The following is a 25,564-nucleotide window of genomic DNA, read 5'->3' as shown; positions in this document are numbered from 1 at the left end:
TTCACACTGAAAATACATAATATTCAATAACTATTCTTAAAACAGCGGTAGCAAACACCAAACAGCAGTCTGCAGTAGTATAGATAATAGATATACTTAATAGATATTACGCGACTGAACTTTTACATGCGTTTTTGTATTGACAATAGCACTTCTCGATTCTGTAATTTAAATACGCTAATAATCGATCATATTCACCAGACCTTTCCGTCAGTCACTAACCGCGTACTCGCAGCCTTCAATGCCACCCGAATCGCACAAGCGACAAGAAAGTCAAACACGTCCATTGTTAAACAGTACGCGAGTTCATTTTATTGTAAAAATAACCGCACTCCATAAGCACCCATAATCATAACGTTTACTTTATCATTATGGCTTTTTGTCAAGTGATATTGTACAACATTAGAGACACCGGATAGCTGCCGCTTTCTCCACCGTATTATTTCCCACCCATAGAAAAAGTGCAGCGCACAGCGTTTAACTACCGTGATACGCTCGAGCTGATCGTTTTTATCGCCATTCAAACATATTTAAAGCACTGTATAATCCCTCCGAAAAGGCATATTGCGGCAGTATGGCAAAGAAAAATGCAATGATCAAATTACGGTCACCAAGAGTCAAGCGCTAACGTAACGCACACCACAGGTTTCCTCCTTTATCGAAGTACTCTGCATATTTAAATCCTTTTCAGTAAACCATTCCATGCATCATCAACCTGCTGTCGCGTCACAGAATACTCCCACAGTGAGCAAAACACTACGTTGGCTTGCTCTATTCGGTCCCGGTTTGACATCTGGGTTTTCAGGCGGTTTTTCGCTGCAGTTTCGTCAATGCCATCGCGCTCCATTATTCGCCGCATAGCCTGAAACGAAATCAAAATTCAGGCTGTTAAAAACAAACAGCACTACGTTTGTAGTATCATACTACATGCGCACATACTGGTATGTGCATACAAAAATTCGGTAGTTATTGCGCAACCAGCGCGCGGAAAGCACTAGATCTAAGATCACAATAATTGTTATGATGAACGGTCCTCATGCAAAACAGTGCCACGGAAGTATGCAATAGCAGTATTTTTGACTCATAAATATTCTGAGATCCGATGGCTAAATCGCACTTAAGTGCGTAAAATTGTTCGCTTCGACTATTTTTTGAACAGAAAAGTCAAAAGAGTAAATAAACCAGTTTTCCATTACCATAACGAGCTAGAGTTATGGTTTCGCACTATCTTGAAATTCTTCGCTATTGGCGCAAGTAATTCTGACTGTCGTGGGACGGTGTAGACAGTAGACACATAAATATAATTTACAGCTATACGCAGTGGAGTTGCTCCTTAATTCAAATTTTACTCCAGATATACAGGCTAAAGCAGCGAAATCAATCTACTCAGATTATTAAAAACATTGTAATTGCACGAGGACGCATAACACAATCAGAAAATAATAGCAGCCAAAATACAGCTGACTAACAATAACTCTGCAATACAACAACCACGCAAATGTTCCAGATACCATATCAACCATAAAAACTTGCGGCCCTTTTCGCACATGGCACAATACAACGGTTATACCTAATTCTTGCGCTCATTCATACAAAGGCGCTCGCATATTTTACTGCTTACTCGTAACACCTCTTAATTTATGCATTTCTCAAGCCGAATACACAACCAATGTGCATCATTACAATGCGTTACGCCTCAATCGCGGTTTAAAGCTTGAATAACGGATAACGGAAGAAATAATATTTTACGAAAACCAAAAAGGAAAAACAAAAAATTTCCAAAACGCCAAATCGTAATACGAGTGTCGGAGAACATGTTTATCTCTTCAAAACATGTTTACATGTTTATCTCTTCAAAACATGTTTACCTCTTCTTCAGGTACGAAAGTGACCCAAATCTCGTGTAGACTCTTTCCCCAACCAGCTTCAATCAACAATGCTGCATCAAACACCGCGACATCCGGACTGGCTCGACGGACGGTTTCCACACAGTAATCCATCACCGCTGGCCACACTAGACTGTTCAATTTATGTCGGGCGGCCTGCGTACACAAACAACTGATTACCCTTAACCGATCATGATCAACTACCAATCACTCAGCAGGGGAGCCCCGATGCATCATCACGCACCTCGTCGCTGAAGACAATACTGCCCAGTTTACGGCGGACAATTTCCCCACTGGTCGGATCAACAATATCTGTGCCGTATTCCGCTACTAGGCGCGCGTGTAGCGGCCTTCCCTTCTTGTACGCCTCGTGTGCCAATTTGTCGCAGTCCACATACAGAACGCCGGGTTTCTGAGCCAGGTATTTGCCGATACTAGATTTACCGCTGCCACTACCACCCGTTAACCCGATCAAATAGGGACGCCGCGGTAATTCCGGATGTGGCGAAGGAGGTTTCAAAACCTTCCCCAGCATCTGCTGACGAGACCAACTGGAGCTCATAGAACGCACACCCTCTTGTTTACCGGTCACAGCCACGTCGTGAAGGGGAAATATGTGCACGGCCAACTGACTAAGACCCTGAAGAACAACAAGTACCTCATTAGTACTGTAATTTGTGCACACTGACATCGCATGACTCTGATCATAAAACTTATCAGTTTATGAAGGAAGTAAGTAAAACTGTACACATTTCCATAGTAATCTCTGCATTTAGTGAGTATATAATTCTAAACAGTAATGTCAAATTTTAAAATCAAAGAAAACGTCACCATCATTATTATTATGCAACAGGTGATTACGAGACCGGTACATGGATGTAAACTTATGGTTAAATAAAGTTCGATCTCATTTTCGACAGCTGGGTACATCCAGCTACAAGAAGGAGAATTTTGAGAGTATTGCAACGGCAACTTCTAAGCTGCCACTAGTGGAGTGGGTTAATCCACCCGTACCACGATAAAACGAGGTTTGATGGTTCGTCGGTGACCGTCGGTGATGTTCCGAGTTAGCGAATTACCCAAAAGTCAGTTATGCAATTGCGAACATGTTAACCGATACCGGCGCGATTGTCAAAGTGCACAAACATTTTTTAATCAGCTGAAAAGTCATCGGGGAAGAGCAAGGGCAAGGGCAAGAGCAAGAATGATTTCAGAACATTCAGACAATCTCAGAAGTCTAGAAAATCCACGTTAGAACTGGTCATTTCGTACAAGTACACATTCAGATGTTTCCGGTTGAACTAGCACCAATGAGATGTACATCTTCACTACAGATCTCATTTGTACGGCTACAGTATACAGTACCGAACTTTTAACTGTAGAAGTATCTGAGATGATTTACCTTTGCAAAAGAAAATTAAAAAAACGATAAGAGCCAACTTAAATCAAACTGTGGTACGTAGTGGTTTTTTCAGATAATTGAGATGAAATTAATTTAAAGAGCTTCGGAAAACAATAGTGTATGCCAGTTTTTTAATTTCATGCTTTCGGCTCATAATGTTAACACAGCCATACTGTACCATCACTGGCACATCACAGACGCAACACCAAAACCACTGCAATCTGCAGTACATGCTACCTTCTTCGCACGTTCCACATTTATAGCCAAAGCTCCATCCTTGGTTTCCTCGCTGGCCACAACGGCTTGCAATGTAGGATCCACCGTGGACGGCCCGAACGGATCATGGATAGGCTGAATATTGTACTCCAAACTCGGATCAATATCCGAGCAGAACTTGTGCAAGATCTCCTTCCGCTGTTCGATCGGTTGGATGAGATCCGCTAATCGTTTCTTCTGCAGCATCTCCTGTACCGTCAATCCAATCGTCAGCCTCTTCTGACATCGCAAAATGGCATTAGTCAGAAGAACCTTGTGGCCAGCGTGAATGTGATCGAAAGTGCCTCCGATCACTACTTCATCATACGTCTGCCAGGCCTCCGAACCGCTCTCACTCCTACCAACTGACTCCTCATCACGGGGACTAGATAAATAATGAATATTATTTGACAGGGAAACGGAACCTAGACCATGCAAAATGCGAGGAAGAGGAGCTGTGCCGTCTGTCAGTACCGTATCCACTTGTAGCGTGTGCGACAGATTGGGATACAGTGTTTCCAGTGTGCCGGATCTCTTCAAATGCAGGAGAAGAATGCGCACATCCCAGTCGGGTTTGGCGACAAACGACTGAATGTACAAACGCGAAATATTGTCGAATAACGTGCTGGTGAGCTTTGAGGACTGCTGGTGTCCAGCATCAGGATGGAGGAATACGTAAAGGACGTCAGACACATGCTGAGCGCAGGACTGCAGCACACCAAGGAAAGATCTTGGATTGTGTAAAAATGATTCCCCAATATAAAGCAGCCCGTTCTTCATCTTCGTTAACCAAATGACCATTGACTCATAATCAGTAAACCACAAACATTATAATTTATGATGACGTACTAGCAAAATGAAAAACGTCAGGAACGGTTAGGTTGCTATCTTGCTAACGTAAATAGATTAAATAAAAATACGAGTATAGATACGACAATCGTGCTAGCAGCGTACAGTACTCAGTACTGGTAGTCTAGCAAGGCTTAGGCCGCAGATAAAAATTCAGCCGTAGTCCCGGTACTTTTCCAACATTCCCATTCACAAAATTACAGTACTTACTTACTTTTGTTGAAGTTTTTAGTTTTACTTTTACATTCAGATCGTACATACCATTACCTACTGTAGCCGTGTATAAATCTGCTCAACTGTATTAAAGTGCTAAAAAAATATATGCAGAGCCAAAAAGGGGAACGCAAGGGATTTGAACCCTTAACCTTTCGATCTGGAGTCGAACGCGCTACCGTTGCGCCAGCGCTCCTTCTACTTGCATAGTCTAAAAATTTTGTCGAAATATTTGTAGATTTTTTAACTCGCAGAGATCGTATAAGTAGCTGTATGGAGTGCGCAGGAACGCAGGATTCCGGTATGTATAAAAAGGTAATCGGGTATACAGTCAATACGGCAAAGCAGTAATTGCCAATCATTATTATTGAAACTGTTTTGCATAATGCATTCATAAACCGTCACTTTGATATTGCGAAAGTTTGTGTAAAAAAACAGCGGGAATTTGTGATTGTTGTATTCGGCTCGGTTTTTTCGAAAAAGTACTACTGCCCACTGGCCACTGTCCAGAATTAATTAGTCAAGCATGCAAGCAGCTAGCAAGAAGTAGAAAGATACGTGAGATTTTTGCTGGTAAGACTAAACAAAGTAAGACCAACTAAATTAAGTAAGACTAACTAACTGGTAAGACTAACTAAATAAACCGTAAGAGTAAATAAATTACAGTTTACAAGTAGAATATTATAATATCATCTTGTACAGATATGATCATGTATTACCGAGAGGAAAAAGATTTGAGAGATATACAGTAATCAGTCATACTGATTGCAAGTATTAGTACTGTAATTAACGATAAGTAAGTCTAACCATAAATCACAAAAGTAAGTAAGTCGATAAGTAAGTCGTAAGTCTCACCCCGTAATCGCTTGCTTCACGTTTAACTTTAAGATATAATTTTCAAGTTCTGCTTGCTTTTGTAAGCACTGTTGGATGAGCTACAATTGATGCAACACAGCTTTTTTCAAAATTCTCACGATAAGTCTGACCTTACTCCTTGGGGTACGAGCAGTACGTACTTAGCGGGGGATTTTATTAATCAAACAGCTCACACAAACACTAACAGACAAAAAGGACACCAAACAAAACTGACTGCGAGTATGTATGCACAAATAATTTCAGTAACCATATCACTTTGTTAAGAACAAACCTTCTGGCAAATTTACCTAGCCAGTCTCAAAATCACCGGAATTATGAAACATTACCATGAGTAACTCAATGGTTCCGTGCTTCAACAACACTGTTCATAATGCACGCATCAACGCAGTAATAAAAGTCCAACATCCGTTTTTAAACTCCAACGATAAAAGATCAAAATTTAAAAGCAGCCGTCAGTTAGGCAATAATTTATCCACCGGTAAAAAGTTTTCGGTATGACCACAAAACAAGTGATTACCAAGATACAATATTTTACGCAAAGTTAAACAAATGTGTTTCACAACATGGATTGTGATGCATCAGAGCCAAGCAACTGCGAGATATAGCGATTGACAAAAATTCGGTTGGGATCCAGGTTTTCCCGTATCCGACACCAGTCCTTGAAATGAGGATACATTCTGACCAATTTGGAACCATCTACTTTATGCTCCTGAAATAAAAATAAGACATACGATTACCAACAATATAATTATAGCTAATTATAATTATTCCCATTTTCATAAGCTACTCTGTAGTAGTGGCATTCGTGTACAGTACTTACTAAACCTGAATGTCTAAACTAGAAAGTTATGTAATTAGCGGTATGATATCGTACGGCAGGTATCGGCACAATAATAACTTCAGTATTACCTTAGCCCAATGCGGTCTTCCGTCATGCTTTTCCATAAGGTTTTCGTAGTACGTCCATAGCTGATCCTTCATGATTTCCTTACCGTATGGTCTAAAGTGATGCACGAACACAAGTTCATGTAAGTTAGTTAAGTACATAGTCATACACAAAACGCACCAATATTAGATCTGCTATAAGTCGAATTTTCTCTAATGTTATGTATTGGTACTTTCTCTAATGTTATTGGTACTGGACAAGGGGTACGATTGTAGTCATTGTACCAAGTCTACCCTAGTAGTAGCTTTTATATGTGAAAATTTCTGAATTGGGCGTATTCGTAGTCTCGTACAAAACTGTATAAATTTTACAATGCGCAAGCCCAGCAAATTAATGCGTCCAAAATGTATCTCTTATGGTTAGCAAAGATCACACCACGCACTTCTGACGAAGAGCAAAAACTGAAATCTTCTCTCCCCATTGATGTCCCCTTTCTTTTTTTATTTGCAGTCCGGTAAGGACCTGGGTGCTGTAAAACAGCAATTTATGGATTTTACTTTTCCAAAATATGGTTAATTTCGACAGTTTACTGTCATCTGCCGTAAAGGCAAACCAAAGCCATTTCTGGCTAATTTACTATTTTCACCGAAAGCCACAATCGGAGCTCCAAAAGACTTTCTATCATTTCATGTACTGAGTCAGACATCATGTACTTTTCACATCAGTTTCAACATCAACTCATTTCAACATCAGTTTACACTATCGTAGTAGTCCACGGGCTGCCGTCGCCATTGCGGCACGCAACATGTCACGAATCATGGCCTGACGTCTAGTATTGGAGCAAATTTTCATAAACGATTATCAACAGCTAATTTCAGATCAGGATGTTAGATCAACGGTAACTTAAATAATAATTTTGGACATTTGAAAAGCGGCCTATAATTTGTAGAATAATATTCAAATCATGCTTTTTTGGTAGAATTAAGTACCTGAGGGCTGAGAACAAGCTACTACCATACTTTTCTATTGACCAGCGTACGTATAACACAGTTTTTGCAGGCAATCAACTTTGTACCAGAGCATGTAGCGCTAGCAAATCTATTTTCGTACGAGAAAGCGAGCTTTTTACATACAGTACTTCAGTTATTAAGTTAGTTCTTATCCTTTATCAATCACAATAATCCAGAATCAACTTTACAATATCTTACTGTAAGTCTGTAACGAGAAAAAATCGTTAACCGAACAAATTAATTACTCTAAGAAACCGAAACGTAAAGTCCAAGAAGCTTACAGTAACAGATTTGAAATACCATAATCTCGAATAACAATAATTTAAAAGTTTCATCACGGTAGCAGATAACCCATCAAACGTATAAACTTTCGCAAAACAGGTTCGCTAGAAATTAGTTTTGGTTCGGTAGAAACGTACCGGTAAACAATGATATTGATGAAGGCTGTATCCCGTCCATATGCCGGGCTCATGTACATATCGTCCTTCTTCACAAATCTGACTTCTACCGGAAAATGCGCCACTACCGTATCATCCTGTGTGTCTAGCCACTCTTTCAAATGCGTAACCGCTTCACCAGTCTTCTCTCTAATAAAATTAACGCAATAAATACATAATTTATAACTGAAGGAACGAAAAGCAAAAATGTTCAGTTTCTATGTAATTACATTGGTATTGCCCAGTCTGTCACAAACTGCTGGAACAGACAATCGAAATTGAAAATACGATAGCTGACATCGTCCACCTCCGTTGGACCTTTATGAAGATGGAATGCCAAACGATTAATATACGCTGTAATGCCTGGGATAAACGTGCTGCATGAAAGAAATGAACACAACAGATAAAAGCAAGTAATTAACCGAAACGTGAAAGTGAAACTGTAGTAGGATAAATATAAATAATTTTGTAACATCAAACTTACGGTACAAGCACAGCAGGTCGAAGATAAAGAAAGATATTTACACTTAAAAACAGTTAATCGCACTTACCTAACCCAATACAGAAATTCAATCAGATAAGTGCTTAAGAACAGAAGGATCATCCAAAACCTCTCCCAGAGCAGTTTGTCTTTGGTAATCTAAGCAATCAACAACAAATAATGCATTAATTTAACCGCATATATTTTTATGGATTCCCAATGGAAAACATATACCTGGACACGCCGTACCTTATTGTAGGGTGTCCGATTTATTTCGCACACGATGACATCATCCGTATGTGGATACCACATAAATTTGAAGTGTTCTGAATTTTTCAGGTGCTGATCCAAATTTGCCAAAACCTGTTACCGATGCCGATGTAAGCGAAAGGCGTTTAAAAAGTAAACGGTAACTGGAAGACTAACCGTACTCATTTTTTCGCCATAATGTTTTTGTGTTAAATTGAATCGAGGTTCACATTGTAGAGTTAATTGAATAACGATTCCCATTGCTCCCAATCCACATGCCGCCGCCAGGAATACCTCACTGTTTTCCTCTCGGGAACAGTGCAGAACTGTGCCATCCGCAATCAACAGATCTAATGCGGTGACCTAAAAAGCAGTGGTTCTATTAGTCTATTACCTACTCCTGGTAAAACAATAAATTTTTTCCCGAAAGTGTATGCCATGTTTAGAGTGCAAAGACGGAGATGGATACGAAAACAATCATAATATAAAGAGTAAAAGGAACTACAGATAAGTGGAAGTGCGTTCTGAAAGATTTTCCAGGTTTAGAAAAACTTCCCTTTGAAAAAGCCCACATTGCCTCATAAACTACATATGAAAACGAAACTTGAATTTTTTTTCGAACTTGAAACTTGAACTTGAACGTGAAGTTTCGATGTAGTATTACAGGCTGCACGAACTTACATACGAAGATAATGTGCCATAATTAATTCCACTCCCGTGCGTTCCGGTTCCGACGGCTCCACCGATGGACATATCCGAAACCGATGGCAAACTACAATATAATGCAAGGTAATGGAGAAAGACAAATAAAAACCACGTGCCTGATACTAGTAATTTCGAAGTCATCAAACAAACAGGTTTCCCGGCAAAACAACGATCGTAATTGGGGTTAACAGTATCGATATGTCGACAGAAACCGGAAACTGTATATGCCGAGTGCCAGAACGTTACCAGACATGAGAAATAATCACAGGGACCGAAATCACCTTGTGGTGATTTCGGTCCCTTGTAAATACGAGTATAGACGAAAAAAAGTAGCCTAATAAAAGCAATGTGTTGCTTACACGCTGAGAGCCAGTCCATTTTCTGTCAATAAAGGATTTAGTTCGTCAATCAACATTCCACTTTCCACCGTAACCTGGCATAACTCCTTGTTAACCTGCAAAACTCAAGAGTCAAATTTGTTACGCAAAGACCGTGGACTACTACTTGGTAGAGCACAGATGAAAATAAACACAACAACTGACACTGCAAGCATAAAAACAATAAATATTAAATACTGTACTTACTGTACAATATACAATCGTGCAACAGACATAATTATGTTAATTCAAAACTTATTAATCCGTTAAGTTGCAATTCAAATGAGATGATAAAGATTAAAATTACAGGATTCGTATGCAACAACCACCAAAAAATTACAAATCCGAAAGAAACCATGTTTTCTTAAAACTACTCACGCTGATTAAATGGTTCATTCTCCTCATGGATACCAAAATGTCATTAGTAAATGCGATATCCGATGGCGAATGCCCAGCGCCCATTACTCGAACAGTCCGCTTCTTGGATTGAGCATGAAGCAAAATCTAGCGTAAAAAATAAAAATCAAACAGATCCTGACCAATGCAGGCTGATGATATGACAACAAGTGCGTTTGCGCCACATTATAATTTTATAATTCTCACACTTATGGTTTATTTGATTTTTCTTACCTGCTTTAACTCATCCACATTGGTTGGTTCACAGAACATCTCCGGTGTGCAGGAGAACGTCTTGGACCAGTTGTAAATATCAACTCCCGTCTTACAAGGAAAGGAACTATCGCCGCTTTCCATGATTTAAAAAATTTGGAATTATGCAGTTATCGCGAATTTGCCGCGCGCACCACGATCATGCAACAATCCACCAACGAAAACCACAATGTCTGGCACGGGGTATGATGTCGGCAATTGGAACCAAACGAGATAGCTTGCTTTATCGACGAAGGATGACGAACACCGAAAAATGCACCAAGATTCAAGAACTGAAAGTTAGTGAAACTGGTCTTGATCTACCGTCTCGGCGACAGGTAACCGACTCTGAGAGGCACAGGCCGCGATTCGCAACTGCTTTGTACAACTACACTGCATAAAATTATGTTTAATTGTAATAAGTAGATATAGAAAAACAATTCGTAATCGACTGTAAGAATGCCACAGGGCTCGGTACCTGGCACACGAAGTCTATTGCGCGATACGATGCAGCAAGCGCAGAGATAAAAAAGTAGCAAAATTGCTTTGTTGTTCGATTTACAGTAAGAGATGCGTTAAAATTTTTACTCTATCGTGTGACAAGTGACAACTTTGACATTGCGCAATGACACTGTACTTTAATCAAGCAAATGCCGGCTAGCTGGCAGCTGGTGAATGAACAGACATTCAACAGGAAGCATGCAGTGTCAAGGTCAGCCGTTAAAATGCTTAGAGACACTTCTGAAAAATCAAACCTAAGCAAACAGCATAGCTAATAAGCTTGTTAATGCATAAACAATGTGCAAACCTAAGCAGTTTTAAAATTTCGATAGCAGAAGTTGCTGCATAGCAAGAATTAAAAATACTGGTGCACAGACAAGAGGAAATACCATAATCAAGTACTGACATAATTAAATATTATTAAGCCTTATTAAAGATTTTTGGCGTTGGGAGACCTCATTTTTGGTGCTTTTCGGTGTTCCATGGAATCGGGAATGTAACTGAATCGTGCCCTTTTGATCAGATGGAGACACCCGGAAACGATACGGTTAAGTTACCTATGTAAATGCAATTAAGGTGACCACTTCATTCCCAACTTTCACTCGGAATTGGAGATTTACAGCGTTTCGCCCTAGTAGTGCACGCACCGAAGATTAAAATTTAAAAGATAGTGAAAGACTGCGATTTGCGAATCTGGTCACTTAAAATTTTGTCGTCCGAAAATATTCATTGTATGATGTTATGTCACAGAAATGATCGCCTTCACACAATATAATAATTCGCAATCTCCGCACCGGAAAACGTCCTAGTCTTATACAGACATAAGCTCAAGTGCTGAGATACGACATGGCGATTACATGCGTACTAAGTAGCATGGGGAACTCACAAACGCTTGCAAAATACATTTGGAGGCTGGAGCAGCTATAATCCAATAAGCCAGAACACATTTCTTTCTTCCAAAACTTTATTTATTCAATCTTCTCCATACAACACGGAGCGCATTTGAACTACATGTAGAGAGGAGCTTCTGGCATGCCAGCCCCAACTATCATCCAGAAAACCCACACCGGCACAACTGTCGAAACTTCTTTGGTCAAAAACAACAAACTGTATCTTATGACTGTTAAAAACATGAAAATTATTCAACACGCGACTTTGCACAGTTCGAAATGGCCTACACCAATCAAGTCTTTTCATCTCCGTCCTTTTTCTGAAAGGGTAAAGTACCATACGGTACGTACTCTCCTGCCGGTTCCGTAAATTTCCTCCGCTTTTTCATTTGACCGGTTTTACGAAACTCTGCTCGTTTTTCCAAATATTCCTGTGTGCATTCTTCTACGAATTCAGGATCATGATACCTGCAAAACAAATGTGGTACAAGCAATCGCACTGTGGAACAATCAAAACTAATATTATGACATTGTGTTATGTTTTTAGGGAAGAAGTACTATACTAAAGAAATACTACAGATACTGTATACTAAGGCCTTGTCCCGAATTCAAAGCGAATCTCGCTATGGTACGGTTGCTCAACCGCACCAGGTGGTGGTATGCAGTGGCCACGCCTATAGATACGGTACGCGAAGCCACCTCGCGAGGTGGAGTTGCTGTATCGCAACGAGATTCGCTTTGAATTCGGGACGAGGCCTAATACTACAGATACTACAGATCTGTATAATAAAGAAGGCCCCACTAAAAATACTACAGATCTGTATACTAAAGAAGGCCACACTAAAAATACTACAGATCTGTATACTAAAGAAGGCCACACTAAAAGAAATTATTTTCCAGTATATTTTTGACAGTTTGAAAATTTGCTCAAACGAAAGCATTTAAAGAACGCAAACTGCACTTAAAAAAGTAAAAAGGCAAAAACCGATTCCGATTTTGCCTTTATATCTAAACGCACCATTTATTAAAACAGCGCACCATATCCTTATTTTCGTTTCTGCATCGGAAAACGATCCCCAGACCGGCTGCTTTACCGCATGCCCTGAAAGCTTTAAAACATCCGAATTAACTAAAAGTTCGACAGGTACTGTATGATGTGATGATGCCCTTTTGTCGTAAGAACAACCCAGAAACATATCAACTATAAACCCGAAACCGGCATTTCGAATACATAATTTATAAGCTAACCTAGGGTTTCTCTGAGAATAGCGAACAACAATTACAAAAAGTATCCAGTGCCAAATAAAGACACCATTATTAATTCGTAAGTTTTACAGCTACTCAAATCGCACGCACATACGGTAAACACCATTCAATTACTGTATCTAATCTGCTGCGTGTTTGCAGGCTGTTTTACCATCATAATATTCCCGACATTTCTCGAGCCTAGTGCGATCGCGGATGATCATAGGAACCATAACATCTTTCTCCACTTTTCTTAAAGTTTTGTCGTCCGGATCACCTGCACCAGTGAAAAACGTCAGTAAATTAAAGCTTCCCGTGGAAAATTAAGCATGTCAATCTGCCACATCCCAACAGCGAAATGACTCTTGATGAAAATCATGAAATGGCTTCTTAGTAGCTTGAAAACATTGCCCGCTTTTTACTGTTTTCACAAGTACTCTTAAGATGCAGCACTATTGCGATGCAATACAGATTATAAATCACTACTGCTGATAACTAGTGACAAGTCAATTATTTCAAGCTGCTCACCGTATCCCATGGGACCTCCAGCTCCTTTTTGCAGGACATGTCGATGCCTGTCGAACTCTTGTTCAAATTCCGAAGCAAACTCTTCAGACTTCCTAGGCATTTCGAGAAGGAACTCAAACAGTTCTATGCTCAAAGCTGAGATTAGATCATAACATGAAAAATTGAATACTTAATAGTTATTACTGCTTGCAAAATTTTTTACAACCCGGACGATTGCATGCGCAGCAAGAGTTACAGTACAGGACTGAGAAATCAATATGGCCACTTTCAAACTACGACGTTGTCGGCACATTCGAAAAATAAGATTAGTACTGTACTAGAAAATGAAAAATCGCATTAAAAATTCAAAAATAACATTCTAATTAAATTTAACATTATAGATAATTATTCGAATTGTTAACGAAAACTCAACTGGTTTAAAAGCAAGTATTGGCCTATGTTGGACCCTGCTAACAGGGAAGTGATAACCGGGGTATAAATCAAAGTACCCAAGCCGCACTTCTGCAGTGCACGAACTTAATCCCCGGGGTTGACATTATTGTATGGGCCAAACCGCACAGTCACTCTGAAATTATTTTTATTTTCTGGTGGAATATTATTGACGAGAAACTGGAGTTTCGCTCCGCTTCCTTCGTTTGTGTATGTGTAATTCTTTTTTCTTTTACGAGCAGTCATCTCGATTCGTTAGAAACTAATATTTCTGGATCACTGGAATTCCTAGTCCCACTGGCGAATAACTGCTCTGCTAATTTTGTGAGATTCGATTGAGTTATCGAAGTGCGGAACAAACTAGTACTTGCAGTAATTAAAGCCCTGCTTCTTTACCCGTCCATATACAGATTTCCTGTTTCTCATCGAATTTAAACTGCTGAGCCATTTTCTCAATTTCCGTCAGAATGGAGAGATTGTTCCGTCTGGGAGCCGGAGGTCTGCCTGGACTTCAGGTAACCAGATTCCGTTTTGTTCGTCTTATGATTCGCCTCCATCTGCCGCAACGATGCTTTATGCAATGTAGAATGCAGGACCTCAAGGCGATACACCGAGCGTGGACACTGCGGAACAAGTTTACATCTCTTCTCTGGCCCTTTTAAAGGTATTTACCTTTCTGTTATTATAGCCGCTTTTCTTCTCCGTGAAGTCAGCGTAAGTAAGTAGATTAAAGAAGACTTACACTTCGGCGTGTATACTGTCTCGTTCGCATTGTTGTTAAATGTATGGTGCTTAGTGCAGACTGTAAAGGATTTGAAAGTCTGGCAAAATAGTGTGGTGGTCCTTTTTTCCATAGAACGTCCGGAAATTTCTTACTGTATATAGCGTGTACTTTACGATTTACGCTGATCTTATAGCGGTGTGTTTATGATTGCAGATGTTGAAACACGGCCGGGCTGGTGTTCCTATGGAAGTCATGGGTCTGATGCTGGGCGAATTCGTGGACGATTATACAGTGCGCGTTATCGACGTTTTTGCCATGCCTCAGTCCGGAACGGTAAGCGGTGCGAGTTTGTTTTCGGTGTTTGTCGTACCATAATATGCAGGTTTTTTTTGTAAGTTTGTTATTTCTCACTTGCGGCACCTTATGGGTATCTCTTTGCTACAAGATTAATTTACCTTAGACGTTATGATTCTGCATTTGCGAGTACGTATGCCTTGCAACATAGTGTATGGTTTTCGTGTTCCAGATGATTCCCTAATTTGGTTACTATCTTGTATTGTAGGGCGTTAGCGTGGAAGCCGTGGATCCTGTCTTTCAGGCTAAAATGTTGGAAATGTTGAAGCAGACGGGAAGGTGAGTTGATGTGGTTGTTGTCGTTGTAGTGGTGCACGTCGCAGGTTTGTTAGGTACTATTGAAGCGCTGGAAATGTTGTCATGGATGATTTCACTTTTTTAGGCCGGAAATGGTAGTCGGGTGGTACCACTCTCATCCTGGTTTCGGCTGCTGGTTGTCAGGTTCGTAGATCTTTAAGCTTAAGCATGCTTTTTCATGTGATCTAGCATTGTTTGTGTTGCTGGATTTTTGTGTCTGCACTCTGCACTGTCCGGCATAGGTCTCAAAAGTTAAATTATTTCCGCCGAACTTTCAACTAATCGCCGTCTTGTAAATTGAGTAATCTTAATAATTTAGGAGTGGATATCAATACGCAACAGAGCTTTGAAGCTTTATCCGATCGAGCAGTTGCTGTCGTGGTCGATCCCATTCAGAGTGTAAAGGGAAAGGTGGTCATTGATGCTTTCCGTCTGATTAATCCTAACACTGTCGTTTTGGGACAAGAGCCTCGTCAGACGACGTCTAATATTGGACATCTCCAGAAACCTTCCATTCAGGTAATAAATTAACTAATTATATTGTTTTCTTATAAACATCTATAATACTTATTATGACTTGACTTCGATTACAGGCACTTATTCATGGTCTCAATAGGCATTATTACAGCATCGCCATCAATTATCGAAAAAATGAACTTGAACAAAAGGTGAGTTGGAATGCATGATAACTACTATTTGAAATCTGTTTGTGCGAAATTTATTTCAATTCAGTTGTCGCGTTAATTGATTTACTTTACTTCGTAATTTTTATTTTTGTAAAGTTCCGTTAATTTGTTTTTGATATCGGATTTTTGGGTCTTTGTTGAACAGTACAGCCCGTTAAGTTTTCCCACGTTTGGCTTTCCTTGGGAAAAGAAAACTTTTGTAGAATGAGTTAGATACCTACTTATTTTGTTGTGGACTACTGCTTGTCACACTCTTGAGCGTAGTTTTTTTAATTTTATTTGTTTTGTATAATTGTTTTAATTTTCTTTAACAGATACGATTAATTTAACAAATATGTTTCTGGTTAGTAAGTACTTAACTAATTATTCAAAGTAAGCACTTATCAAGTTGTATTACCGTGCCTGATGAGTGACTGCTTTTTAGATGTTGCTGAACCTCCACAAGAAGTCATGGGTGGAAGGCTTATCGTTGCAAAAATATGAGGAACATTGTGCTAATAACGAAAAGACTGCTGAAGCCATGGTTAAGCTGGCGAAGGACTACATTAAAGTAGGATTATTGTTTTGCGCTGGCGGTGGCTGTTTGTAATTTTGTTTTCGATTAGGCTCTGGACGACGAGGAGAAAATGACCCCGGAGCAACTTGCTATAAAGAATGTGGGCAAGATTGATCCAAAGAGGCATCTCGAAGAAAAAGTCGACCATTTGTTGGTGCAAAATACTATTCAGTGTTTGGGAGCTATGGTTGAAACTGCGATTTTCAAATAAGTCGGCATAATGTTAAAATATCTGATTTTCTACTTGAAATTGAAGATTTGTACACTCCTGCTGCATTATCGTGCATTTTCTCACTTCTTGGAACCTTAAAAATCGTTGAACAGTTTTGATGACCTGCAGGACTTGTTTCTTGGCAACCTATTGGATTTTAACAAAACTTTCAGTTTTTTCCGCGCTCACAGTACAGTACTTGTAGAATTAACAAGAATGCGCTTGTATTTTAGTGTTGAAGAGATTGACTTTATGCACACTTACATAATACTGCATTGGTTTTTAAATTGTCCGACTAATTTTTCATAGGTTATGACTTGGCATACTGGGCATCATTATGATGAGGGAGCCCACGAAAGGCAACACCGTGCCTCGATAGTAGAAAATCTACCGCTGCAAGAAAAAATTCGTAATACGGAAGTTGAACGAAAACCGATGATGATTCCATGTGTTCAAGCAATGTTTACATTTGAAATTATCATAAGTTGCTTGATGATTGGCGCTCAAACCATCGGTTAGTTAAAGTACCGTCATCAACTACGGTAAGGAAAGTTGAAGTTTTTTTGCGCGACAATACAAAGTCACTAAAACGTAGCTTGTGCAAAAAACCTTACTCGCATTAATTAGTAACTGACTAACTAGTAACTGTTACGTATTAATATTTTGTTACCTAATAAACCACTACGAGTAGGTTTATTTAGGCAATTGTGACAACACAAACCGTTGCTGGTATGACTTTGTGGTTTCGAAAATACTCAAGAGTTTTCAAACACTAACTATAATAACATTAATTTTAATTTTTTGTTATTTGTTACGGATTTCTTTACATGGAAGCATATGTAGAATACAGTTTTTCTGGTGCGCAAGAAGCACAAAGTTCTACAGTATGTAAGTGCCGCAATCATGTGTGCTACGTACAGTACGTAAACACAGTACTTACATATCTATTCCTAATCTGTGCCCTTTGTGAAGTGCAGCCTCCAGCTTGATATGGTTTGGTGGAGATTTTATTACCGCTGGATACACAATGGACAAAGGCTATCCCGGTGTTTTCGCTGGCATAGCGCTGATGTTGTGTATAAGATCCTTTAGGAGATTTATAACACTAGCAGAAAATCAAGCTCAGAAAGTAACGATGGATATCACCCGCGTGGACGGCGGGCACATGTTATGGAGCAATACTGAACTGACCAAATTACAATATTACTCCCAGGCTATAACCTGCATTGCGCTGGTTATTGGTGCACTTTTTTGTTCGATTGTTGGTTTATTAGAATCAGCGAATTTTTTGCTATCAGGATCTGCCATCAGTGACGCCAACTGGCGAACTGTTCTGGTCATTGCAGCCATGCAGGCCTTACTGATTGTTCCCTGTGGAATTGTGGGACTAAATTTGGCTATACAGGGTTTTATCGCTACTGGCACACTGGGTCATCGGGATGGCGATAATAATTATCCGCTGATAGCGGTTACGGACTGGACGCGCACTGCGAAACCGCTACTCATATGGCCCAACGCGGTCCATCAACTGGAAACCGGGACAACTTACGAAATTTAGTAAGTATGTAAATCCGCCGTTCTGCATATTCTGCGTATTATACGTACTTATTATTTATCTTCAATCCCATTAATGATTAATCTGATGTGTAGCAGTGTACTGTACTGGTGCATCAGCAGCACGTATACAGAAATGTACCGGTTCTTTTTGACGTCATAATTTACCGAAGGTATGAGTCGATAGTCAATAAATGGCTATCAAAACTTTGTTTCTGACGGTTAGTCGTCAGTCTACAAGTGGTAATAAACAAACAGTAGAAGATTCTCCATACTAAATCAGGCTTTAGTACAAGATAGATCCATGACGTAGATATCATGTATGTGGCCTGGACTAGACCAAATTACGGCAAAACGTTCACCAACTAATTTTATTGCTGGACGCTCCAACTTTCAAACACCACATACGTTACGAACCAGACGGTACAAATGTTCCATATGAAGTACTAAACAGCGAAAAAGTAAACTTCGCTTCTCAGTTACAGGTAATTGATAATCTACGCACTGGAATCGGAATAGTAGTCTAATAATTCTCAGCATAGCCTTCAAAACATACAGGAAAAACGGTCGCTAACTGCAAGGACATAAATCGAAGAAAAGCATTAGCAACACGAGCGCACTAAAAAAACAGATTAGTATAACCGAAAACAATACATGAGTGCATATCACCGATATCAGCTCTCAGTCAATAATTATGGCAATGATAAAACTCTATCGTCAGTCGTCATAAGTTCAACAGCAACCGGCTGGCCAACACCGTCGTAAATCGTACCACCACAACCATAATATCACTTCTTCCTGCCCCCTATCACATCCATCACTTCCCCTCCTTCCACCTCCTGCACATCACACACCCGGCGATATTTCTTGTAGGACAATGAAAACGGTGCAATCAATTTCTTAAACTTGTCATATGAGATAATTTCCCCCTGCTCTTTCCCCAACTTCTGTGGCCGCCCCATAAACAGTATGCGTACCCATTTCTTGTCCTGTTTGTCCGTATACAATTCGAAGACAATATCCGCGGCAAACGGAGGCCAGTGTCCGTCAAAGAAACCCAGCGTCAGCAATAGCGCCATCATCAAAGAATCATGGGCGGAGTAGACAAACATCTTTTTCGAATCAGTAACCTGGCCGGCCGTATCCATGTTGGCGGCCACCATGTGCAGAACAGCACCGCACGATAAGGACAGCACAGTACTGCGCTTCTTTTCGTCCGGACCGGACACCATCAGTTTTAACATCTCGATGGCATGACTGTCGATCTGATTCCACATTTCCTTGGCTTCCGGGGGAATATACAGCCCTATTGACAGAATGCCATTAGCCTTCGTACAGCTAAAAGTCCAGTATACGGTAAGTACAATCACTCTTAACAATAAACTGAAAGTAATTGGTCCTTAATAAGCCTTTAGGCCAGCCACGCTGGCCCACGCATGTCAAAGAAATCAAAAACTGAACTGAGCATTTCAAGTAGTACTTACTGCAATAATGCAGTTTAGCATTGAAGAACGGTACCACTTTGACAACTCGAGTACACAATGCAATACCGCGAAATGATGACAATATAATTTATGAAATACGAGATGCCTAAGGAGATTTATTGGTTACGAAGCAGTCAGATAATCCATTCACTCAAATAACGTTTTTTTCGAAACCAAAGTAAATTAAACAAACCTTTAAAATACAACATTAGATCGAAAAGGATGCAAGCTGCAATTTGACATTCGTAATCTGATATTCATACAGTGTTAAATATCCAAATTTCAAGTACTGAAATTTGAGAACTAGTCACAGATTTAAGGCGTATTAAATTTAATAAACAACTTTTTAACATTGTGAAAACATACTAGTAATAAGCACTGAAAACATTTGCTGTGAATTATTTGGTTTACGTATACGGTTTACTGAACATATTTACTTATTACGGCGGAATGTTGCGAAACAATTTCGAAAATGCAGCACAACTCAATGAAAGCAAAACTTTGGAAACGAAAAAGCATACCATTAGCTTCTCTCGCACTCAATTCATCGCGCAGTTCCTGGTAATCCAGCTTTTTCCCATCATACTTCTCCGGAGTGTAATTTAAAATCTTTGTGTGTGCTAAACGACTCTTCTCCAACCCGGGCATATCGTCGACCCACTTGTAGAAACTCTTATTGACATTCTTGAGAGCAATGCAGAAATTTACATTTGGATACAGAATTTCCTCCTCATCCAGATCCGTATGAATAACCACAGGCTTGGCGCCTTTTGCAGCTGCATCAAACATCCCACTAACCATCCACTGCGCGGATTCCACGGTGCGCAGGATATTAGTCGAACGCACGTACACCTGAGATTCACTGTAGGCCGGATTCAATAAACGGCGCTTTTCAATATATTCCATACGTAGTCGTCGGCCGAGATCAAACATCTGCTGCTTCCCCACCGTGGTCAGATGACCTGCTTTGGCACCGCCTGGAAAAACAATCTTCTGCAGTTTGTCATCGTGGGGACTGCGAGTCATGACTTTGCCGTCCATCCCCGTGAGGACGTACTGCACGGGAGAGGCCGGCGGGTTCGCCATGAGCTCCTTCGGCCACTGCACTCCGGGGAGGAAGGGGATAGGGCGCAGAGGGGTACGGGCGCCATGGCGGAAAAACACTTGAATACTCTGCAACTTGAGATCGTCCAACGGGGGCGCACTCTGGCTTTGGAAACCGAACAATGAAAACGCTGAGCCCGTGAAAGCTGTGCCGATCAATCCAGTAAACTTGTGCCGCCACATCGTATGGATAAATCTTTCTTCAACCGAATAAAACACCACCGTATGAGAAATTCACCTTTTCAGTACAGTACGTACTAAAAAATTTACAGCACTGCAGTCACAAATACAAAATCTACAGTAAATACAAGCAACTACGTAATCACACACAGCCACACGGAAAAGTTGAAAGGACTGCAAACACCAGAAACAGAATATTAATTTGACGGGTTAAATCAGAAAATGAAATGCTTGGCGGAAAAATCCAGTTAAAAACTAAAAATTTCAACTCCACATTTCAACTCCATTGTGACTAGACTACGGATCTGTGATAATGTGATTCCGTATCCATTCCAAATTACGGGAAATGGTATCCACAACTCACGCAGTTATCACGGATGTTTCACCCACCCTGTCCATGATCGCTGATTTCGAAGCGGAAAACAAATCACAAACCGGAAATGGAACAATACGGTAGAAAATTGTAAACATGCATACTCGTAGGCGGCAACCCTGACCTTATCGTTAGTAAATTCTCAGCAATAGAAATGTTAATAAATATTTCCATAACAGAATTTGGAAACCTGTGAAAGCGTCCAAATATATCATTGTTATTGAAGTAACAGTACTTGCAGCCGTACTATGTAGTTAGTATTTAGCAGTTCTACAAATACGAGCGCTTTGTCCTAATAGTTTTCGTTCCACAATAATTAACGTAAGTACTGTACTACGGTGTAGTATACCTAACTATGACTGTATTCAAACATTTCAATGAATTTCAGCATTAGTGGACAACTAGTACTGGAACTGAGTGACATTAGAAAAATGCGATAACAATGCGAGATAACAAGTAAGTAACAAATGCTGTTGCATTTCTCTGTCTCCGGTTAACTTTCCTTGACGCACCGAAGCCAAAACAACAAAGCCACATTTTTAAGATCGCTTTTTTTTACGAATGCACCGAAGACTTTCACGAATAATCAATGGATCAATATAAAACTATAAAACAAAAGTATCAACCGGATGTAACAGGAGTTTTTTGTCCACCTTTCGCCTTAGCTGCTCCTTTTTTGTTAGATTCTGCTTTCGTCGAATCACCAGCACCGCCATGCAGTTTCAGTTTGTTCTTCAAACCCAACAACACCGCAACCGCCTTGTCGATTTCTTCTTTTGCTGCATTCTGAGTTTTCAATGACCTCACCACTTCTCCCTAAAGAACAACCAATATCAACCACTGAAGTATAAATAAAGTATGAACCATTTACGCACATCTACAATTTCATTAACAATAATGTAAGCAGTATGCACTCTTACAAGTAAAGAAGAAGCCATGCAAACGCTAAAAGCGCATAAATATTCTGCTTGTGGGTTGTGGCCATACCAAATCTACCATGTAAGATGTCAAAAACGACAGTTCACGTAATTTAATTAACTCTCTCGATCCTTTCAACACGATAAAACACCGGCTGTTGCTCTTGGGCACCAACAAAACAATAATGTGAAGTTTTTTGTGTCCTCTCTTTAATTATCAAATGAGCGATAACCAAAAAACATTAAGCGAAATGCATAAATTACAGAAACATCTGATCTAACTGTAAGACTCTTTTTTCATCCTGGCAAAATTTAACGCTAAAGTAAGTCAAACGCAATCTGTGATATTAATACCGTACCTGCGATGTTATTTCCTTGTTCAGCGCCTCAAGCTCCTCCGGACTTAGTGCCGCAGCTGGAATATCTGGTTTAGGCGCTGGCTTCCCGGCGAAACGTTTCTTCAAATCTTCCACTTCCGCGCTCTCAATTCTGCGGAATAACGGTCCCGGTGTGCCAATCTTATGTCCAGCTTCGAGATGGCAAATCAAGTATTCCACCAAATAGTAACAGCTATCCGGGGCGTTTAGCTGCTGTTGGATGACCTTACTATAATGCGGCATAAACGGCAACAGCATAATCGACAACTGCAGACTGATATTTGCCGCTAAACCGATCACAGTGCCGCCACGAATTTTCTGCTCGTCCGTGCCCTTAACGAGAGCCCACGGTTGTGCTGCTTGCATCATCTGATTACCCAAACGCGATACGGCCAAAATATCCCGCAATGCTTCCTTCAGACAGACCTGCTCCATGTTGCTCACATATGCGGCAATTTCACAATTAATGCTGGCCAGCAGTTGAAAATCTTCGTCAATTAACTTCATTTCCGGGATGACACCACCGAAATTCTTATCTAAAAAGCTCAGTCCGCGATTAATAAAGTTGCCAATGTTGTTTAGCAGTTCAGTGTTGTTCTTCAGCACGAGATCGGCCCACGAGAATGACGTATCTTGGTTTTCTGGACGCACGAAAAGAAGATAAAAACGATAAATATCCGCATCGATGCCTGTGGATATAGCGTCCGTTCCGAACACACCCACTCCACGACTTTTCGAAAATTTGTCGCTTTCGTAATTCAAATACTCTGTAGCGCTCATGTGAGTGACTAGGGTGTAATTATCCTTAGCTCCAAGTAAGGAGCACGGAAAAATCACGCTATGGAATGGGACGTTATCCTTTCCCAGAAAATTGTAGTATTCAACCTGCAACAACCATGCAGAATTATTGCCGCTGACTAAACAGTCAACAGAAGAAGTACCACAAATATTTATAGACATATACTGTATATCAATTACAACGGGTTCGTTAGATTACCATTTAAATGGCATGTAAATACACAGCGGAAAAACTGCAACACAGGGAGCGACAGAATATCATAAACAAAAATTAAAAGCGCTCTAATCCCATAAAACCGTTTTAACAGGCGAATAAATCACACAGAATTGAATCTATCCAAAGCATGCAGTGGGCATAACACACAACCCCGTAAAATATTCCTTCATCAAACAAGGGCGTAAAAAAGCAAAGAACTTCAGTTTGCATACCTGAGTCGGATTTTTCCACCATTTTTCCCAATCCTTCGTGTAATTCGCCGTGATCGAGATGTAACCAATTGGTGCATCAAACCACACGTAAAACACTTTCGATGTGTAACCTTCCAGAGGCACCGGTGTCCCCCAAGTCAAATCCCGCGTAATGCATCGCGGCTTCAAACCATCCCGCAGCCATGACTGCGTAATCAATTTCGCATTGTGCGTCCACATTCCCTTACCAAACGCTTCCTTTTCAAGATATTTTTCCAACTCCGGTTGAATTTTCGGCAGATCCAGGAACAAATGATCCGAAGATTTGACAACGGGGGTCGCACCGCATTGTTTACACTTCGGATTAAGTAATTCCGTAGCGTTAACCAATTTTCCACATTTATCACACTGGTCTCCGCGACAATCCGGATACGCGCACAAGGGACACGTACCCTCCACGTATCGATCAGCCAGGAATCGATTACAATTTCCTAAATGGACAAAAAAATGAAAATGTCGAAATCGAATTTTGCTTCGTTAAACATTTTTGTTAAAGTTCCAATGACCGCAAACTATTCGTATTTTTTACCTGATGTGTAAATGTTAACACTATCTACCTGCAAATACAAAATTCATCCCTGCCAAAATGTAATATTCAGAGACCCGCGAAGACAACCAAGCTGATGCAATATCACGTTACATCAGCATTGTACAGACTGTACTTCGGAATTCCGGAATTACTATCAAGCGAAAAAATACTCCAGCTCGTACCGCAGTGCAACTGTTCCATGCTTTCCGCCAATAATAGTCCATTCTTGTGCAGTTTCCAAAATATATCTTGCGCAATCTTAGTCTGCTCGTCCGTACTAGTGCGTCCAAACGTGTCAAAATCAATGTTGAACCAGTCGTAAACCTGCTTATGGATGGCATTGTATTTGTCACAGATCTGTCGCGGTGTCAGTCCTTCTTCGATAGCTTTCGTCTCCGTCGCCGTTCCATATTCATCCGTACCACAGAGAAACAGAGAATTGTAGCCCCGTAAACGGCAAAAACGCGAGAAGGCATCCGCCGACAGGACACACCCGATGATGTTTCCTAAGTGCGGAACATTGTTGACATACGGCAGTGCCGACGAGATCAGGACATTGCGGCCACCAGCCACGGGAAGCAAGGGATGGTCCCGTGGTCGTAACGGAGACGGACCTTTCTTCCCCTCAGACCAGTGACTGTAGGCCGCCTGTAACTCTTCAAGAGTGAAGGTTCTCGCAGGCTCTTGAGATTTTACATCGTCCACGTTGCTGGTAGCCATAGTGTTGGAACAGGCAGTATTAAACCAGTCTGAACAATCTTCAAAGAATTAAAAGGTAACAATTATAAGACACAAAACTGCACCACAAATAAATATTCTCAATAATCGTAGCTTCACTTTTCGTTTCGAAAAACCTGGCGGATAATTGTGCATTTGCTCATTTGCACTTTGCAGTTATTAGTTCTCATCATTAGAAATTGTTCGCATAAAAACGGAGTATCAAGTCATTCCGTAGCAAGCGCAGACTTATTTTTGGGGTGGTATCGTCGAGATAAATGACTGCTTTTTCTGGGGGCACTACTCTGCCGTAGACTTCGTGACGCCACAAGTCATATAAGTTGATATAACCCAGACTGGTCCCAGAG

The 25,564-nt window shown here is 40.4% G+C and overlaps 7 protein-coding genes, 1 long non-coding RNA gene and 1 other non-coding gene across 11 annotated transcripts; 2 read left to right on the top strand and 7 right to left on the bottom strand.

Moving 5' to 3' along the window:
* Nucleotides 1–312: 312 nt before the first annotated feature.
* Nucleotides 313–4,652, bottom strand: LOC129581881 (bifunctional coenzyme A synthase-like). The gene is made up of 4 exons (XM_055473164.1): nucleotides 3,526–4,652; nucleotides 2,131–2,526; nucleotides 1,869–2,042; nucleotides 313–862 (listed from the first exon to the last, which is right to left on the bottom strand). Exons 1-4 carry the CDS (start codon nucleotides 4,342–4,344, stop codon nucleotides 677–679), a joined length of 1,575 nt encoding a protein of 524 aa, XP_055329139.1. The 5' UTR covers nucleotides 4,345–4,652; the 3' UTR covers nucleotides 313–676.
* A 77-nt stretch (nucleotides 4,653–4,729) lies between these two features.
* On the bottom strand, nucleotides 4,730–4,801 carry Trnaw-cca (transfer RNA tryptophan (anticodon CCA)). Its single transcript has one exon. It is a non-coding gene; the product is annotated as a tRNA-Trp (tRNA).
* Nucleotides 4,802–5,618: 817 nt separating this feature from the next.
* LOC129581885 (L-gulonolactone oxidase-like) lies at nucleotides 5,619–10,919 on the bottom strand. 3 transcript variants are annotated; one of them, XM_055473168.1, is made up of 12 exons: nucleotides 10,753–10,919; nucleotides 10,257–10,667; nucleotides 10,005–10,130; nucleotides 9,609–9,703; nucleotides 9,226–9,316; nucleotides 8,722–8,907; nucleotides 8,530–8,658; nucleotides 8,366–8,454; nucleotides 8,045–8,191; nucleotides 7,797–7,964; nucleotides 6,391–6,481; nucleotides 5,619–6,190 (listed from the first exon to the last, which is right to left on the bottom strand). In XM_055473168.1, exons 2-12 carry the CDS (start codon nucleotides 10,377–10,379, stop codon nucleotides 6,038–6,040), a joined length of 1,398 nt encoding a protein of 465 aa, XP_055329143.1. In that variant the 5' UTR covers nucleotides 10,380–10,667; nucleotides 10,753–10,919; the 3' UTR covers nucleotides 5,619–6,037. The 3 variants fall into 3 exon arrangements, with proteins under 3 accessions (XP_055329143.1, XP_055329142.1, XP_055329144.1); XM_055473167.1 differs by having other exon boundaries at nucleotides 10,257–10,919; XM_055473169.1 differs by having other exon boundaries at nucleotides 8,545–8,658; nucleotides 10,257–10,918.
* On the bottom strand, nucleotides 6,854–7,768 carry LOC129581891 (uncharacterized). Its single transcript, XR_008689554.1, has 2 exons — nucleotides 7,014–7,768; nucleotides 6,854–6,896 (listed from the first exon to the last, which is right to left on the bottom strand). It is a non-coding gene; the product is annotated as an uncharacterized LOC129581891 (long non-coding RNA).
* An 802-nt stretch (nucleotides 10,920–11,721) lies between the features above and the next one.
* LOC129581890 (COX assembly mitochondrial protein homolog) lies at nucleotides 11,722–13,823 on the bottom strand. Its single transcript, XM_055473175.1, has 4 exons — nucleotides 13,439–13,823; nucleotides 13,083–13,187; nucleotides 12,684–12,774; nucleotides 11,722–12,133 (listed from the first exon to the last, which is right to left on the bottom strand). Exons 1-4 carry the CDS (start codon nucleotides 13,536–13,538, stop codon nucleotides 11,959–11,961), a joined length of 471 nt encoding a protein of 156 aa, XP_055329150.1. The 5' UTR covers nucleotides 13,539–13,823; the 3' UTR covers nucleotides 11,722–11,958.
* Nucleotides 13,824–14,014: 191 nt separating this feature from the next.
* On the top strand, nucleotides 14,015–16,873 carry LOC129581887 (26S proteasome non-ATPase regulatory subunit 14-like). The gene is made up of 9 exons (XM_055473172.1): nucleotides 14,015–14,382; nucleotides 14,454–14,531; nucleotides 14,805–14,924; nucleotides 15,154–15,224; nucleotides 15,328–15,386; nucleotides 15,562–15,761; nucleotides 15,836–15,910; nucleotides 16,353–16,478; nucleotides 16,534–16,873. The coding sequence occupies exons 1-9, from the start codon at nucleotides 14,335–14,337 to the stop codon at nucleotides 16,693–16,695; spliced, it is 939 nt and encodes a 312-aa protein (XP_055329147.1). The 5' UTR covers nucleotides 14,015–14,334; the 3' UTR covers nucleotides 16,696–16,873.
* Nucleotides 16,874–16,910: 37 nt separating this feature from the next.
* LOC129581888 (uncharacterized) lies at nucleotides 16,911–22,829 on the top strand. Its single transcript, XM_055473173.1, has 4 exons — nucleotides 16,911–17,209; nucleotides 17,673–18,252; nucleotides 21,779–22,246; nucleotides 22,691–22,829. Exons 1-3 carry the CDS (start codon nucleotides 17,008–17,010, stop codon nucleotides 21,828–21,830), a joined length of 834 nt encoding a protein of 277 aa, XP_055329148.1. The 5' UTR covers nucleotides 16,911–17,007; the 3' UTR covers nucleotides 21,831–22,246; nucleotides 22,691–22,829.
* Nucleotides 18,766–21,509, bottom strand: LOC129581886 (lysophosphatidic acid phosphatase type 6-like). Its single transcript, XM_055473171.1, has 2 exons — nucleotides 20,255–21,509; nucleotides 18,766–19,555 (listed from the first exon to the last, which is right to left on the bottom strand). The coding sequence occupies exons 1-2, from the start codon at nucleotides 21,018–21,020 to the stop codon at nucleotides 19,038–19,040; spliced, it is 1,284 nt and encodes a 427-aa protein (XP_055329146.1). The 5' UTR covers nucleotides 21,021–21,509; the 3' UTR covers nucleotides 18,766–19,037.
* Nucleotides 21,747–25,385, bottom strand: LOC129581879 (methionine--tRNA ligase, cytoplasmic-like). The gene is made up of 4 exons (XM_055473161.1): nucleotides 24,662–25,385; nucleotides 23,912–24,381; nucleotides 22,667–23,569; nucleotides 21,747–22,206 (listed from the first exon to the last, which is right to left on the bottom strand). The coding sequence occupies exons 1-4, from the start codon at nucleotides 25,197–25,199 to the stop codon at nucleotides 22,012–22,014; spliced, it is 2,106 nt and encodes a 701-aa protein (XP_055329136.1). The 5' UTR covers nucleotides 25,200–25,385; the 3' UTR covers nucleotides 21,747–22,011.
* Nucleotides 25,386–25,564: the final 179 nt, after the last annotated feature.

This window comes from Paramacrobiotus metropolitanus, unplaced genomic scaffold (genome assembly GCF_019649055.1).
Source record: "Paramacrobiotus metropolitanus isolate TYO unplaced genomic scaffold, Prichtersi_v1.0 Parri_scaffold0000006, whole genome shotgun sequence".
Classification (NCBI taxonomy): domain Eukaryota; kingdom Metazoa; phylum Tardigrada; class Eutardigrada; order Parachela; family Macrobiotidae; genus Paramacrobiotus; species Paramacrobiotus metropolitanus.
This window is presented reverse-complemented; position numbering and strand designations above follow the sequence as displayed.

Coding starts and splice junctions, on each gene's coding strand:
- LOC129581881 (XM_055473164.1), bottom strand. CDS start 4,344: ATGGTCATTTGGTTAACGAAGATGAAGAACGGGCTGCTTTATATTGGG. Junction 2,043..2,130: donor GTATTGTCTTCAGCGACGAG/GTGCGTGATGAT, acceptor TTGTGTACGCAG/GCCGCCCGACATAAATTGAA. Junction 863..1,868: donor CTTTCGTACCTGAAGAAGAG/GTAAACATGTTT, acceptor ATTTCGTTTCAG/GCTATGCGGCGAATAATGGA.
- LOC129581885 (XM_055473167.1), bottom strand. CDS start 10,379: ATGGAAAGCGGCGATAGTTCCTTTCCTTGTAAGACGGGAGTTGATATT. Junction 9,704..10,004: donor GAATGAACCATTTAATCAGC/GTGAGTAGTTTT, acceptor TGAGTTTTGCAG/GTTAACAAGGAGTTATGCCA. Junction 7,965..8,044: donor ACAGACTGGGCAATACCAAT/GTAATTACATAG, acceptor TAATTTTATTAG/AGAGAAGACTGGTGAAGCGG.
- LOC129581890 (XM_055473175.1), bottom strand. CDS start 13,538: ATGCCTAGGAAGTCTGAAGAGTTTGCTTCGGAATTTGAACAAGAGTTC. Junction 12,775..13,082: donor ATGTCGGGAATATTATGATG/GTAAAACAGCCT, acceptor GATGTTTTAAAG/CTTTCAGGGCATGCGGTAAA. Junction 12,134..12,683: donor GTGCGCTGTTTTAATAAATG/GTGCGTTTAGAT, acceptor TTTGTTTTGCAG/GTATCATGATCCTGAATTCG.
- LOC129581887 (XM_055473172.1), top strand. CDS start 14,335: ATGGAGAGATTGTTCCGTCTGGGAGCCGGAGGTCTGCCTGGACTTCAG. Junction 15,225..15,327: donor ATGTTGAAGCAGACGGGAAG/GTGAGTTGATGT, acceptor TCACTTTTTTAG/GCCGGAAATGGTAGTCGGGT. Junction 16,479..16,533: donor TGGCGAAGGACTACATTAAA/GTAGGATTATTG, acceptor GTTTTCGATTAG/GCTCTGGACGACGAGGAGAA.
- LOC129581888 (XM_055473173.1), top strand. CDS start 17,008: ATGACTTGGCATACTGGGCATCATTATGATGAGGGAGCCCACGAAAGG. Junction 17,210..17,672: donor GATTGGCGCTCAAACCATCG/GTTAGTTAAAGT, acceptor TGTGAAGTGCAG/CCTCCAGCTTGATATGGTTT. Junction 18,253..21,778: donor GGGACAACTTACGAAATTTA/GTAAGTATGTAA, acceptor AATGAATTTCAG/CATTAGTGGACAACTAGTAC.
- LOC129581886 (XM_055473171.1), bottom strand. CDS start 21,020: ATGTGGCGGCACAAGTTTACTGGATTGATCGGCACAGCTTTCACGGGC. Junction 19,556..20,254: donor GAGTGCGAGAGAAGCTAATG/GTATGCTTTTTC, acceptor TTCTGTCAATAG/GGCTGTATATTCCCCCGGAA.
- LOC129581879 (XM_055473161.1), bottom strand. CDS start 25,199: ATGGCTACCAGCAACGTGGACGATGTAAAATCTCAAGAGCCTGCGAGA. Junction 24,382..24,661: donor CATGGAACAGTTGCACTGCG/GTACGAGCTGGA, acceptor TTGTCCATTTAG/GAAATTGTAATCGATTCCTG. Junction 23,570..23,911: donor GGTGGAAAAATCCGACTCAG/GTATGCAAACTG, acceptor TGGTTGTTGCAG/GTTGAATACTACAATTTTCT.